We start from the raw sequence: 15,853 nt of genomic DNA on the forward strand, positions 1-15,853 counted from the left end.
AGCACTGAAGGGGCACGGGATGGTGCAGGGGGACTTTCAGAAGGGCTCTGGGCAAGAAGGGGACTGCTACCTGCTGAAGAGAGTCACGAGGATGGGGCAAAACAGCACATGGCAGAAAGTCTGTGTCTAATGAGATGTCTGGGGAGTAAAGGTCTGGGACAGGGGTAAGGGGGAGCCAGAAATCTCAGGCCACTGGGCAGAGAGAGGGATTTGGTCCTGCTTACAGCACCTCCAAACTCTGCTCATCCTAAGCCCTCTTCTGAGTGTTCCTGCCCGTTCTGCCTCAAATCAGACCTTTTCCTACCCAGCTGAGAGGCACTCAGCCAGCTCTGGCTGCAAGGCTTTTAGCAAGACGAGGAATCCAGCCCAACCCCAGCCTGGAGAAACGCTTTCTGATTGCCTAAATTCACTTCGACATTTCAAAAACATCACCTTCATGTCTCTTCGCTAACTCCTGGGCAGCATACAGTAGTGGTTAGGGAATTGCTGCCTTCCACGCCAGGATGGGCTGTAGGATGCCTCATGGCTTTTCTGAGTCCTGCCATATGGAGCAGCGGCAACAAATGAACCTTCAGCCCCTCCAGGTTTTGCTGAATAAATGTCAGAAACTATTACTCGCCATCTGCACGGGTGCAGCTCAGAAGCAAGAGGAGAGTATCCATACGTAAAAGGAAAGTCTGATGCTAGAGGATGGGCAAGCTGCATTAGGCTGTATCATTTATGCCATCATTATGACCCCTATCTAAATCAAGCCTTTAAAAAATACTTAAGAAAAATTAACACTCTTGGCATTTTGGAGAAATAGATACTTTATATCTCCATTTGTAGTTGCAGTCGTATTTTTCTTCAATGAACTGTATTCTCAAAGCTCCAGAATGGACATACTGGAGGAATCTATAGGGTACGAACACAAATCTGATTATCACCTTTAGAGAGGGAAGATATTAAGCTGCTTAAGCCACAACTACAAGAAGAAATTCAAGCTCTGAACAAAGCCTTACTTAAAACAAGGCAGCACATCCCTCTGGATTACCTGGTAAGCCCACCATTGAGACATCGATCACCCCTTTTTCATGTGCCAGGAGTAGCACCGAGCTGCCCAGCGTCTGAAGCTGCTGCAAGTGCAGTTGATGAAACCACTGTGAAATCATGTTCAGAATTGCTCCTTCTTGTCCTCTTATTTTCTCTCTCTGGAGGGTCTATCAGAATAAGAGGCAGAGAATAAGGGTTTGGGTTCTTTTTTTCTTGCATTTGCTACCAATCAGATGGAAAACATATTGTGGGAAGCATGGTATTTTGACACGATCACAGTATTTGCAAAACAGACTGCTCTGAAACCATTTTATGAGTCCCTAAGTAGCAGTCTGAAGTGAATTTTATTTTGTCTTTTTTTTAAGATCTGTCAGTGGCCTTTAATCCTCTCCAGATTTCTAATGTTCATGTTTTCTTGCTGCTTCGTTTTCAGTTGTTGTTGTTGTTTTTGTTTTTCCCTTTCTGTGCTTAATCTGTTCCCTGGTTTGGAGAGTTCTCCCAGCTCCCCACCAGCTGGGTTCTGGAAGGTGCTGATGGGTCCCCTAGAGAGGGTCCCATGTCCCGGTTGGGGAGCTTGTCCCCGTGCTGCTGGTGTGACTGGCAGGAGACCTGAAGGCGCAGAGCCTGCCAGGGGACCAGCGGGTTGGAGGGAGCGCTGGGCTCTACCCCCCAGGTTTCTGGCCACACTGGGGATTAAGATCAAGACTTTGCAGAAGCTGAGATCACAGGTGCCAGACCAGGTCCATCCAGGCCATGAGAAGGAGAGCTCATGGACTGCTGCCAGCTGCACGGCGAGCCTCCAGGGGAGCCCCCAGCTCCCCACAAGATAGGTTTTTGGTGAGAGCTGGTGGGTTGTACCCAAGGAAAGGCATCAAAGGAAAACCCAAGCAGCATGTCCTGGGTCACACCTGGATTCACCAGCGTCTACACCAGCACAAGCCCTCCCTGGAGCTTCTCCTGAGTGTTATCAGCCGCTCTCACACAGCAACGTTGGCCCCCAGGATAGGCCAGCAGAGCCATCCCCTCCCGAGGCTGCTGGGGACTGAGACCTCTGCTCCTCTCTTGGATGTGGGCTTGGCCAGATGGGTTTTGCTCTTGGGGGGTGGGCGTGAAACTGCATGAGCAGGCCCACACGCATTCTCACACAGAGAAAATTTGGCTAAAAGAACCCTGCTGCTGAATTTCCGCCTCAAAAGGAAGTTGTTATCTGACTGGCCATCCTCAACCTGGTTTACTTCACCTCCTGCACCCCAAAAAAGAGCTGACTTTTTACTGAAAAACTTATGGATGGATTGAACACAATTTTGCTGTGTTCAATATAACAGCTTTGCTGGGGAGACCGTTTTTTTCCAGGCTCTGCAAGCCAGTCCAAGCGGACATTAATAGCCCATTGAAAAGAAGTTGGTCCTTCCTGGTATGTTATTTTAATGGCAAAGAAACATAAAGTGCCTTGGTTCGCAGGTCATTTTCTGAAATGTTTGCTACTTGATTTTCCCAGGCACATCGGAGAGGTCAAACCTGGAGCTAATAACCCTGACCTGTACCTGCGTGGCTGCGACGCTTTTTTGGCTCCTGTTGACCCTCTTCATACGCAAGCTGAAGAGGGTAAGAAAGGCCAGGGAGCTCCTGGCAGCACCTGCCTCTCCTTACCAGACCTTTGCTCATGTTAGAAAATCTTTCCCAGACCACTGGGATTGCTGAGACTACAAAAAAAAAATTAATTTAATTCACTTAATGCTCACCTTTGTTCCCTGTGCAATCACCGGGCTGCTGATGGGCGTCCAGGGACCCATGACCCACATGGCTGAGTATGAACCAAGCCAAGAAGCAAAGCCTGGGTGGGGGCAAGGCCCTGAGAGTCACAAACATTTGGATGCCTGACTCCCACCAGAGGCATCCCCATTCTCTTTAAAGCAGTGGGGGTTTGACATCTTAATGTCTTTGAAGATCTGAGTGAGCGGGAACGACAGATCTTCACAGACTGCGCTGGGGTCTGGTTTGCACAGTGTCTGGTGTAATTACATCGCTTGCAAAGTGATATTTTACTGAAGTAGTTTTGGTGGTGCAGCCTCTAGAGCAGATGATCTTGTATCAGCGTGATAACGTTAACTGCCCACGCAGCTGACCCTTCTTCTTGTCCAAGGATGACCGTGATGGTTTAAAGCCCCATTTTGCTGACAGCACCATGTCTGCATTGCCTGGTGTGTGCAGGTTAAACCACGGCAACTCTCATAAGCAGAAAATACAGTTCCTCCACAGTGCGGGAAGATCTCAGAGCAACCTGCAGGAGCAGATGGGTTTGAGGGAAGGGAGGTATTGGGGCGATGGGGTGCACTGCAGGACATGAGATGAGGGATGGCTGCGTGTCCCCCTCTCCCCCAGTCCCATACCACAGCGGCACTGAGACCCGTCTGCCATCCTTCACTCAGCCTGAAAGGTGACACTGGGTGGGAAAGAAAACTAAAGGTCAGCTGAAGCCATCGAGAAACTTTGTAGCTATAGAGAAATTGCAACGCAAGTGGGACCAGTTCTGACTGCTCACCAGTTATGAAGCAATTCATAACATAACTGCAAACCCTTGGGAAAATGTAAGTTTTCAAAGTAGCAAAGAGGTTCTCATTTGTTATACCAAAACTTGGCATTTGCTTGGTAGATTGTTAAAACATAGTAAAAATAATCATCCTTGCTATAGAACTAGACGGCATATGAAGGGTTCTTTCCAGATGAGCCTTTCCAGCTAGTCTGTTTGGGGTCTTCTCTGTGTTTCTGTTACAAACCCTTACTCTCAAGGATTTATGTCTGGAATTAACTCTAAATTAAATTTCATACACAAATTATGTTGCCACAACAGAAAAAGATGGTTTATATACTCTCTGAGAGCATTTCCTTAAAGCCTGTTACACATACAGGGACAAACGATATACTTAAAATTCTTCATCATTCAAAATGTTGTTTCAAATCTCTAATTGTGACAAAAATTTGGCATTCATTGCGTTTGAATAAAGAAACATAGGAAGCTCTCTGTACATTCCCACTCCCCTATTGCTTTTTCTGGGTCAGGTCTACTTAAAATCTCTTCTCAAGTGACTGGTAGGAGCAGTCTGGTACACACATCTCTATCAAGAAGTGCTGTTTTTGGAGTACCATACATGCTTCTGTATCTATCCATATCCCACTTATCCACGTCCTATCCAGGGTCAGGGGATTGTTTGGAGCCAGGCTTTATGCCACCTGACTTTTCCCCAACATCAGTGTAATCTTTCTTGGGATTAATCTTCTTTGTATTTGGGATGGTGAAAGGCAACTGAAACAGGAGCTATTAACTACTGTCATTTTAGTCTAGTTATGTTTTAGTTATGTTTGTAACCAAAACATACACAGCTAGTAATAGCCTTCTAAAGCAAAGGCCTGGAAATGCATGTGTTAGAGACATATTTCCAAGCTGTAGGACAGGAAAGCTGAAAGTCACACAGAGCAGTTAAAGAAACCACAAAAGAATATGCAGATCTGTCTGTGTGTCTGTGTATGTGCCTGTGTGCTCTTTCCACGAGTTTAGGAAAAGCAACATGAGGGGGTCAGTTCAACAGATTTTCCATAAACTCCAGCTAATAGCCAGGAAATTAGACCAAACTTGATATCTTCTCTATAGTACTCCTGTACTCCAGTACACCACTCTAATCCACTGGACTTTTCTCCTGTGTCAAGAAAAGTCCAATGAATTAGAGTGGCGATCTTGGTGCTCTTTGAAGGAAAATATGTTTCAAAATGTACGGACTGCAGAAAACTTTGCAATTAGGTTCATCTTTCCTTACATTTCTCATGTGAAGTGAATAATCCATTCGCTCAGTAGAAACAGAACTTCCGGCAAATTCATTTGAAATTTTGTGTTTGAAATTACGTGTTTGAAATCACGTGTTTGAGTCCCGGTGTTTATTAATTCCTTGAAACTCAAGTAATTTCAATAAATTTCTCAGAAATTATATCAAAGAAATAAAAAATTCTGAAAATTTGTAAACATGTATAATGTCTAGTCTCCTGACGACTGGTCTTGCACAACTTCTAACCACATATGACCTGTCTTTGCCGGGTATATGGAAAAAACAAACACTGGCAGTTGAACTCCATCTGTTGCATATGGCCACATCTTGCTTTGCACAATCATGAAGGAAAGTTATTTTTATCAGCAATGTTTAGTCATTTGCCGAAAATATTTCTCTTGACTGTGCAGAGGGCCTGTATCATAACACCATATGTTAATACAGATAGATCCACATGGATTTCATTGAAGAAACTGGTATGTCACATACAAGGAAAGCTAGAGGACAAGGGTTTTTCTACATAAAAAGTCTTGCAATATTTAAAAAAGCCAAAGGGATCTTAACCGAAGCATCTATTGGACTGTGGAACATGCAGCCCTGAGGGCAGAATTATCTTGGAGCCCTTGATCCAAACAGGAAGATTCTGACAGATACCCTTATCCTTTTTTTTCATTTTGCCATATTATTTGTTTTCTAGCCTTATTCCTCTGGAATGAAGACCAACCATTACCTGTCAATCATAATGGATCCTGACGAAGTCCCCTTAGATGAGCAATGTGAACGTCTGCCTTATGATGCCAGCAAGTGGGAGATTGCAAGGGAAAGGCTTAAACTAGGTAATATTGGGATACTTCATGTTGGGTTTGCAGTGATTGAATGAGAGGAGCTGGGTGTGTTTTGGACATAGAATCATAGAATATACAATCATAGAATCATTTAGTTTGGAAAAGACCCTTGGGATCATCGAGTCCAACCATCAGCCCCACTCTACAAAGTTCTCCCTTACACCATATCCCCTAACACCACATCTAAAAGACTCTTAAACACGTTCAGGGATGGTGACTCCACCACCGCCCTGGGCAGCCTGTTCCAATGTCTGACCACTCTTTCTGTGAAAGACATGCAGCACAACATCCTGCCAGGTTTGGTGTGAGCTATTCTGTACCAAGTGCCCTGGTCCCTGACTGACTTACAGCATTTAGGACTGACTGAATCTGTCTACCTGACTTTCCATATGTATATTTTGACTCCAGGTAGGAAAACTAAAACACAGACAAAAATCCTGCAGTCTATTTTTTGCAGACTGGTTTACTTAAAACATGACATAAAAACAGGACAACCGGAGTCTTCCAAATCAGACCACTGACTTGGATACTTCTCTCTCTAGACTTAGGAGCCTGACCTTCGGCATTTACTGTGAGTTTCTTCCCTTGTAACCTGGTTATGTGATCACCTGGTAAAAAACCTATGCAGAAATGGGTCCTCACAGTCCACCCTGTACCCCTCGCTGTTTCTCCCTTTCCTCCTCTCTCCAACACGCTCTCTCTGTTTTCCCTCTGTGGTGCAGATTTATAAACATTCTTGTTGGTGCACCATAAAATGCAAGAATGTGACACATGAGTCCACGCATAAATAAATAAATATCCACAGAAACTTTGAACCTGCAGCTAGCTCACCTACAGATGCTCAAAAGGCATGGGTTTATGACTGCTCCTTATTTCCTTAGCCCAGTGTGGGGTTGACAAGAAGGGCAGGATGGTAGGGACCAGATTTTGGAGTTGAGGAATCCCTCTAGAAACCACACAGATTTTAGTAAGAGGGTCAACATTAAAATATTAGTGATAAGCTCAGACTGTTGCTGTACTGATGTTTGTTCTTTCAGGCATGCATTAGATTTGTCGTACAGCAAGGGCTAGAAAATCTCTGCATTTTAGCTAGGAGCTGTAAAGATTCCTTTTGTCCTCCAGGGATCAGGGGCAGAGGGTGATTAAAACATGCATACAATTAGGATCACACTTAATTCGCTTGCTAGAAGTCACAAGGTGACCAGATGTGGATAAGCACAGCTGAAATATATTGCTAGTGATTTATAATTGTCATACACAATTCCGGGAATGCTGAAACATAGCTTTGCATTGGAGTGTCTTCAGTCTTCAAATAGTTTTCTTACAACAATGGACCAAGAGCTTGATGTGCAGACGTTGTGATCGCTGGTTTATGCAATGCTTTATTTGTGTGTAAATCCCATGGAAAGAATCAAACAGAAATGGAATGTAAACACCAAGGAAAAGCCCACATCTTGCAGGGTTGGTGTTTGGAGTCTGGAGGTGAGGAATGATGACCAGAGAATGAGTTAAAAGTAGAAGAACTGGTGTAAACAAATAAAGAATGCTGACAATGAATGAGAACCAGATTCAGAGAAAATGGGTATGTGCAGTATGCTAGATTAGCTCAGTGCAAGTCCTGCTTACATGGCAGTTGGCTCAGTCTTTGAGTAACCTTGGCAGTCTCCGAGGATTAGTGTCTCACAAACACAAAATGTGCTTCTATGTTTTTTTAAAAATATTTTTACTGAGAAATGCAACCCCTTCCAGCATCAGATATGTCTGTTTTTCTCTTGCCACCTACTTATCCTCCAGGATACATATTTATTGTAACTTTTGCAAATAAGTCTCTCCTTTCAGCCCACATCTCCTTTGCTGTGTGTTCCTCCAACACGCATACATACAGCCCACAGCTGTGATGCAATGCTTGTAACAACAGGACTCCCCCTTCATCTGTAAGAGCTACAGATGTTATAGGAAATTTTGTATGGGCACCACTGAAGTTAGGATAATTAACATTCAGTACAGATTAGTCTGGCCAAGAGCAAAATGTCATCTTTTCAGTAGGCAGAAAAATGCTGGTGCTATAAATCACTGTCAGAGTGGTCGGCGATAACGTTGCCGGCCAGCATAAGTGTTGAGCTAGCACGCCTTTCTCACCTTACTCTTGGGCTTGACCTTCCTAATCTATGCGAGGTGACACACTGCTGACGCTGCGGTGCAGGACCCCGCGGGAGTGTTGCCACATGGCTCCGGTGCAATGACAAACACGCCGGTGGTGACCGGCTTCCCGAGCCCCGCTCCCTCCTGTGCACGGCCAGCCCACAGCGCTGGCACCCAGTGGAGCGCTTTCCGTCCTCCTCCACGTGCAGAGCTGCTGTATGTAACCTAACGGAAAATGTGAAGCCATGTGTGGGAAAACCCCAGATGACTCAAACTGCAGCAAGGGAACCGAGAAACAAACACACCTTTGAGCCTCTGCCTTCCAACACAGATGGAGAGCGGTGTCTAAAAGTGCTTTTTGCTGATGCCCCAGTCCAACAACTCACACGCTTGAAGGACCCTGCTAAAATGGGACTGAAACGGGAGCCTCCTGATCCAAAACTCCTTCAATAAGGGGTATGTCCACTTTAATGGGTTCTGAATTGCCCCAGGAATGCAAAGTCAACCGCAGAGAATTTAAAAGTAGAGCGTTTTCCTTCCTTGGTCTGGATGTACACGCTGCAACGTTTCATAACCTGAGCGTTATCCCAAACATGGCCAGTGGGGCTGCTTGAGGGCTGTGACGAGCTGACTGCTCAGATGGTTGGGCGCCTTAATATTCCTCTGTTTAATTGCTCCATTTAATAATTTTGTAATTACTTTCTGTGTCAACATAAGGGGCTTTTGCAAGAGCAAGCCATTAGGGTCATAGACACAACTCTGCGAACTGTGGAGTTTGATATATGCTCTGAAAAGTTAAAGCAGCCTTATTCTGCCCTAACATTTAGCACGGTACAAACAATAGCGGAGCAACAAAGACTAATACATCAAGTGTTATTACAGTTTCCCATTAAATCACAATGGCTGTTTGGAGAAGGAAGTGTTGTTTGCAGTGCTCATTCTCCTTTATGAAAGGTTAGCAGCTTTGTGTAGCTTTATGAGCTAACCAGTATGTTTTCCAAGTGGTGACTAAGTAGGTTATCTCGATGTGGGAAGTGAGTTAACAGTGATGGAAACAGATAAAAGCCATGGATTAAACAAAGGTACGATGGGTTTTACAGGACCTCAAACTGCAACTTCATCTAGTAGAAACCATGAACAGTCAATACATTAAAGACTACGAACATAATTTACCAAGAAAACTGAAAATTTAATGTTCCTTCCCTTATATACCTGCTATATGCAGTAACTGAAAAAGAAGGCGACTGTAGATTTTTCAAAAATACACACTGATTCACCTGTGTTTGTGTGTCAAACTCTAAGCCTTTCACATACCAAGGCTTGATGCTTTTCAGCCATGTAGATTAAGTTCTTCACGGTTTTTATTTCCTCCAAAAATTACAGCACTTTTGCACATCTAGAGGGGAAATAAATTTTGGGGCTTTTTTTGGCTTAGCGTATTCCACTTCATATTTCCATTGCTTTGATAACATATGCTGTTTGCTTCTACTGACAGACATACTGAGAATTACAGTTTAGAAATGTGATACACATATAAAAGGTGGTATCCATTTAATTTAATTTAGAACTGACAGCAGCTCTTCTTCTTTGCCTGTGGGCGTCTGAGTGGGATTCATCTCTCACTTAGGTGCCTGGGTTCTGCTGAAGGTGAAGCACATATGCAATCTGAGAATAGTTACTACTTGGAAATAAAGTTTATTGCTAGCTGATACGCTGACAAGATCTCTCTGATCAAAATTCTGCTAGCCACTCGAGAAGGGCAGAGGCAGCCAGGCCTGTCCATGTGAGCACGGTGTCAAAGAGGTAGTCAATACTCCCTGCTGCAAACAGTAATAAATCATGAAGGAGACTCTGAAGATCATAAGATTGGCTTAAAATGTCACGAATTCTAGAAAAGCTATAACAGCACACTTGGAGTCTTGCCTGGTTCTGAACATGAAGGAAGTGGACATTCAGCTTCTACTGCTGGAGAATTTTATTGATGCCCACTGATTTCACCCAAGGACCTCTGGGTGCTTCTCCTTGAGTCTGCTCAGTAGCAGCATGATGATGATATCACAGCACAAATGTCTGCCCTTGGACACCTGGAAGCATCGTAGCCACCATAAGCAAACCCATCATTCATCATTCCAAGTCCCCTCTTGCTGAATCCCCCCCAGACCTCATTTTGCAAAGGCGAAGGTCTCATTCGCACAGATTTGCATCTTCTCACCACTCCATGATCTCAACCTACAAGGGCTTGCTAGGGAAGAGCATCAGGGGGTTGTGCAGGTACTCCAGGGGCTGCGATGCAAAGTTGCTGCCGCCTCCCTGGAATGAAGATAATTTTAAGGCACCTTGTTCAAGAAGGAAGAATTTCACTTGTAAAAATTACCAGAGTCTGTGACAAGCTGCAGCTCAGCGTGTGTGCGAGCAGAGGCCCTGTGTTGTTGAAGACACAAGCAGCAGTGTCACAGCCTGCTGCATGGTGCAGTGTGCCCAGGGAAAAAGGGAGCAAGCCTTTCTCTGGCAGAGCTAGACTGAAAAAAATTGGGTCAGGAGCCAGCGTACCTCTACTGAATGGTTCCATTCATCTAGCATCATTTTCAATCATATCACCTATTCCCTCCGATGACTCTGTCTTCTGTTTTGTCTGCTTACTCTTTAAAAAAGCCAAAAAACACAAAACCCTCAAAACACCTATATGTTGGAAATATACACGAGACTCATTGTAAACGACATTTGTCAATCCATTATCTAAGAAACCGTTTGCTTTTTTACCACAATGTATCTCTCCAATTTATTTTCTTTACAGGAAAGTCTCTTGGACACGGAGCTTTTGGAAAGGTGGTACAAGCATCTGCTTTTGGAATTAAGAAATCACCAACATGCAGAATAGTTGCTGTGAAAATGCTCAAAGGTATCTTGCTGCAAAGCAGGGCTGGAAAAAATGATGCCTTTTATCATAGAATCACAGAATGGTTTGGGTTGGAAGGGACCTTAAAGATCATCTAGTTCCAACCCCCTGCCATGGGCAGGGACACCTCCCACTAGACCAGGTTGCCCAAAGCCCCATCCAACCTGGCACGTCCCACTTTTAATATGATTCTGTTGAAAGCAGGAATATATGATGTTATCCCCTCTTTGTGGCCTCAAAATGTGTACACCAAGTTTCAGGTCCACTACAAGTGAAATGGCAGAACTATGAAATAAAAATTGCATTCACAGTAAAAAAGGTGATAAATTGTCACATGATACAGGAGAAAGTTTCAGATGCAGTAAGAACCTACCTGATTGCCTAAATTTTTTAAAAATTGTGTTCCGCTATTTCAAATGCCAGAAAGAATGAAAGAGTCACTTTCATAGGATCAGAAGGAGCGATTTGATTCCCTGCATACTCTATGTTGTGCCATTATGCGAGACTGACCCCGTACTGAACACTGTAAATGAAATTTAGCTGAAGCATGAGGCATCCGCTTTGACACAAAGACATTCGGATGGAAGCGTTCATATTTTCCTTGGTCATTAGTTCCAAAGATTAATCATGCCTGTTAAAAACAGGTGCTTTATGTCTAATTTGCATCTGTCTGACTTTCGCTTCTCATTCCAACCTTCTCCGTGAGATTATATAATGATTTTTCTTTATGAAGACCCTTTTATTAAGCTGAACAGATTGAGCTGTTTAAATCCTGGTGGTGTTGTACAGGTGTGTCCTCTCTGAGCTGTCGGAGGATGCTGACACCCAGGTTGTGTAATGGATTTACCAGCGCCCTTCACCCACCAGTGCTCTTCCCAAAGTGAAATCATCTCCCAGCTATTCACTGCCACTTTTCTCGTTGGAGCAGAAAGGACAAAGCCCCTCATCAATTTGAAGAGGGCGCTTGGGAAATGAGGAGGCAGGATGATACTCAGTCATAGCCTGCAGCGGCTGTGGCTGAATTCCCTAACCCAGAGTCCTGGTAGCATCCCTTCCTATGTACTTAGTTTCCTCTTGTTTATATATCTAAGGATCATAACAGGCTTTTTTTTTTCTTTTTTTTTTTGCATTGCCCTGGGAGCTTATGCTGCATTGCTTATCTGCCTTAATCCTTGAATCCTTTTCAGCAGCATTCTCTGCCAGGACACATCCCCTGTTCAGCCAGCAAGGCTTGGGTCCCTGATGCTCTCAGTTGGCTCTGTTCAGGCATAGTTTGAATACGTCCCTCTTACCCAGTGGCTTCGAGCTTCACAGCTGCTTACTTAGCAGTTATCAGGAGGTCTGTACATGCTACTTCCATCCCTTAGAGGGACCCATGCAATACTCTCAAACATACGGTCTGTCCATGCAACACGCAACCTGAAGTAGCTTCTATTTGTTGCCGGCAATGAACTCACAGCTGCACTCGGTGTAGGGTGTGCCCTCTTGATATTGTCCTCAACAGGCTTGTTCTGCAATATAACGTCAAATGCTTTCGCAGGGGGTGGTTCTTGCTACTGCAATATCCAGGATCATCCCCAAGGAGGGAATTTGCAGCTGAGAGGGTTGCAAACCTTTCTGCTTTCTCTTATCGCAGAAGCACAGAAATACCTTGTTGGTCAATGCCAAATGAAAAACTGCCCTGCAGCATGTCTGGAAAATGGGAGGAAACTAAAGCTTTGGTCCCTGTCCAGACCTTCTGCAGCAGTGGGCCAATAGCCATCTGTGTCACTCGTTTCAGTGGATGGCCTGTCACCTGGGTCATTGCCTGACCCCTGGTTAACTGAGCTGTTTTGCCAACATGCAGACATAGGTGCTGGCAGAGGGGTCTGCCAGAGTCAACATTTCTTTAGGTACATCAGCAGGCTTCTTGTGCCAACCAGCACCATAAAGGCAGCAGGGATTGCTCCTGGCATAGATGGGAGCAGACGGCAGCTACGAGGTCTTCATGGTGGGATTCATGTGTGTGTGTGCAGGGTAGATGCTTGTGTCTGAGTTAGTCACTCAAATTCCCTTTATTGTCAGTGGTGAGAAACAACAGCTCATCCCATCCTAAGGGAGATCCCTGCATATGGTGAGCTGGGTGCTTGTTTAGTTCTGCTGACTATGAAGAGAGCCTGTGGTGACTAGATCCTCTGTAGGTATCTTCGCTATGGGCATCTAAAGTTAGGGGGGGTCTGCCCCATTCCTAATGTCCTCACTAGATTATCCAGGAACTTTGCAGTCATTCATGGTCTTTATCCTTGCAGAATTCCCATGAGGTGGAGGGAAAGTGTCACCATGTACACAGATGAATAGTGGATGACTAGTAGGTGACAAGTTTTGTAGGGGGCCACCAAGAAAATTTGTTTCCATTCAGATGTTGAAATCCAGACCTAGCTCTAGGTTCTTTCCACTGGACTATTCATCTTACTCTTTGTGTCACTAAACTGCAAAAGTCATTTTGGGTCTACACAAAGCAATATCTTTTTTCTTGTTTTCTTGCCAAAATAAAATTCTGGAGAAAAAAATTTGCTTGGAGGGAATTAAAGGTTTCACTCAACAGAAAATAGAATCTTTCGGGCTTAGTTGTGGGATTTATATTATTACTATTATTAGTAACATTGACCATAACTAGTAAGGGTCAGATGCAGCCACATAACTTTAACCAATTAAAACTTACTTCCCTGGTCTATCTTAATGCTCCAGGCTTCCTCTATAATGAACAGAACTAGGCAAGTATCTCCAAGGGGTGGTTCATCTCTTCCCTATCCAATGGCTAAAGCTGATGGCTGCATCAGCCTCTGTCTTGCCACCAACTCCTTGAGACATTGACTAGGTCAGGCTAGTACATAACCCTTACACGGCTGAAGTCAGGTCAGCTGAAACCCACTCTAGATAGAGTTAATTATAGTCTTGAAATCCCTTTTTATTTGTTCTTTCATTTTTTTTGGCTGAAACAACAAAACTATTCATGTGAAAAGAATTTCTCTCAGTTCTAAATATAACAGAGTCTACTGGGAGGAAGCTGAGTGCCTAACTCTTTTTATTGGTTTTATTGCGAGTAAGAGGATGCTGAGCAGGGAGGAACAGACAAAGAACATCAACACACAGAGTACAAGCAGGAATGGAGGTTATTTCAATGGACAGTAACGAGAAGTGGTAAAACTCAGCAGGATCAGTTCTTTGCCATTTCACATTGACTTTATTTTGCATTTACAGAAGGTGCCACAGCAAGTGAGTACAAAGCACTGATGACTGAGCTGAAAATCCTGATCCACGTTGGTCATCATCTCAATATTGTGAATTTGTTGGGAGCTTGCACGAAAAATGGAGGTAAAAAAATCTGCACTGCACTGAAAATGGGTTTGGATCATCTCCCAGTAACAGTCATTTGGTTATGTTGTTTTTCACCCAGAGGTCAGGATATTAACTTGAAATATTTGAACTCATCCTGTGGTTGGTAAAAAAAAAGAGGAAGAGAAAAAGAGATTTTTAGTCATTTAATTAATTGATTAAACATTTTCTCTACTTAAACTCTCTTTTAGTGTTAACATGAGAAGTGTGAATTTAGGACTGTGCCACTTGTTGTCCTTTATCTTACTCACTTCACCGCTGAAGCTCAAGTTAAACTTGTTCTGGAAAGATTGGGAACAAGGGATATCAGCTGCTGGCCCTGAACAATGAATCACAAGGCAACTGTTGTAAAATCCTTCATGACATTCCACCAAGAAAATCAAAGGGGCAGTATGAGTGATGGTTTGTTTTAGATATGTCACCTTTTTCAGTTCAACAAGTATGTGTGGGCTGCAGGACTCCAATCTGAACCCAGACTGCCCGAAGAGGAAACGGAGGGTCCCTCAGGACCCAGGTTCATGACCCAGCATTCAAAAATCAGTCTCTTCCCTAATTTCCAGAAACAGTATTGTTTTACTAACATGTCCAGTGTCCTTCAAGCAGCCTTCTACTTCATTAGGACATGCTGTTAGTTATTCTGGACTCAAGTTTTAGCTACAGGCTAAAACTATTCTCGGAACTGATAACCCCTTGTATTGCTTTATGCTGCTCAAAATGCGCTTTTCTTTTGTCCAGGGCCTCTGATGGTCATTGTTGAATACTGCAAATATGGGAATTTATCAAACTACCTGAAGAGCAAGAGGAATTTTTTCTGCCCCAACAAGGTGAGGAGGCAGATGCCTCTGGTAGAGTTCATCTTACCTAACCTAAGTGTCCATAATGTAGATAGCAGCCTCTGAGCTAGTCTCCTAGACTCTCTTCTACCAAAGGAGAGAAATGACTTTTGGGTGCAGTTCACCTGAGCTATTTTAATGTTTGGTGTGGGATGTGCTGTGCCAAGAAAGGGCGCATTTCTCTCCCCTGACTGTCCAAGGAGACTGCTGGGAGTAATTCGGATGGAGCCATCTACAGAGAGAGGAAGCGAATCCTATCCAAAGTGTCCCCACATGCTCTCACTCCACTGCTGACGAACCCATTCCTGCTGAGCTTGGGGTCACTTCAGAGACTGGTGTCAGCGAAGCCGAAGGAAGTGGTTTTGCCCACTGATTCCCGTACTGCTGGGAACACAACTGAGATAATGCCATTTAGAGCTCATGTTCCAAGACACCCTAATGTTCAGAGATTTGCAAGTAATCTTATTATTGTGTGAGGAGAAGGGCTATCAAGAAGAAAAGAGATTACAGTCTTCTCTTCACATCCCACAGCCCTCTGAATCAACTCTAGAGCGTGTTTCTTATTACAAAATTGAACCCAAATGTGCCAACTATATCCTTGCTTGTGCACTTTCAGCAAAATCCCCCAAAGGATTAAGGGCTCTGAAGTGGGGTTTAGGAGCCTGGACCCAAAACGGCAGTCCTCAAAACCCCTGCTCAGCTGTGCCAAAAGCTCAGCAGCATCTCAGGGTTATTTCAGGAGGGCTCTGCAGGGAGTCGTGCTCAGCAGGACCTCCCCCTCCAAATGGTTTTGGCTGAGCGTCTGTTCCCAAGTCCATGCTGGACTCTGCATGAAACACAGTAGCCGCCTCCTCCAACATGTGGTTGTTGGTGTAGGATGCTCAACAGGGAGCATGGTCATGCAGGGTCTAC

At 44.2% G+C, this 15,853-nt stretch overlaps 1 protein-coding gene across 1 annotated transcript in view; it reads left to right on the forward strand.

The window, feature by feature from the left end:
• FLT1 (fms related receptor tyrosine kinase 1) overlaps positions 1 to 15,853 on the forward strand; it is a 113,153-nt gene that overhangs the window by 81,394 nt on the left and 15,906 nt on the right. The window contains exons 16-20 of the mRNA XM_074568532.1: positions 2,531 to 2,637; positions 5,548 to 5,686; positions 10,632 to 10,736; positions 13,974 to 14,087; positions 14,844 to 14,932. Coding sequence (XP_074424633.1) covers positions 2,531 to 2,637; positions 5,548 to 5,686; positions 10,632 to 10,736; positions 13,974 to 14,087; positions 14,844 to 14,932 — 554 coding nt within the window. The remainder of the gene's footprint in view (positions 1 to 2,530; positions 2,638 to 5,547; positions 5,687 to 10,631; positions 10,737 to 13,973; positions 14,088 to 14,843; positions 14,933 to 15,853) is intronic.

This window comes from Larus michahellis, chromosome 1, assembly GCF_964199755.1.
Source record: "Larus michahellis chromosome 1, bLarMic1.1, whole genome shotgun sequence".
Taxonomy (NCBI): Eukaryota; Metazoa; Chordata; class Aves; order Charadriiformes; family Laridae; genus Larus; species Larus michahellis.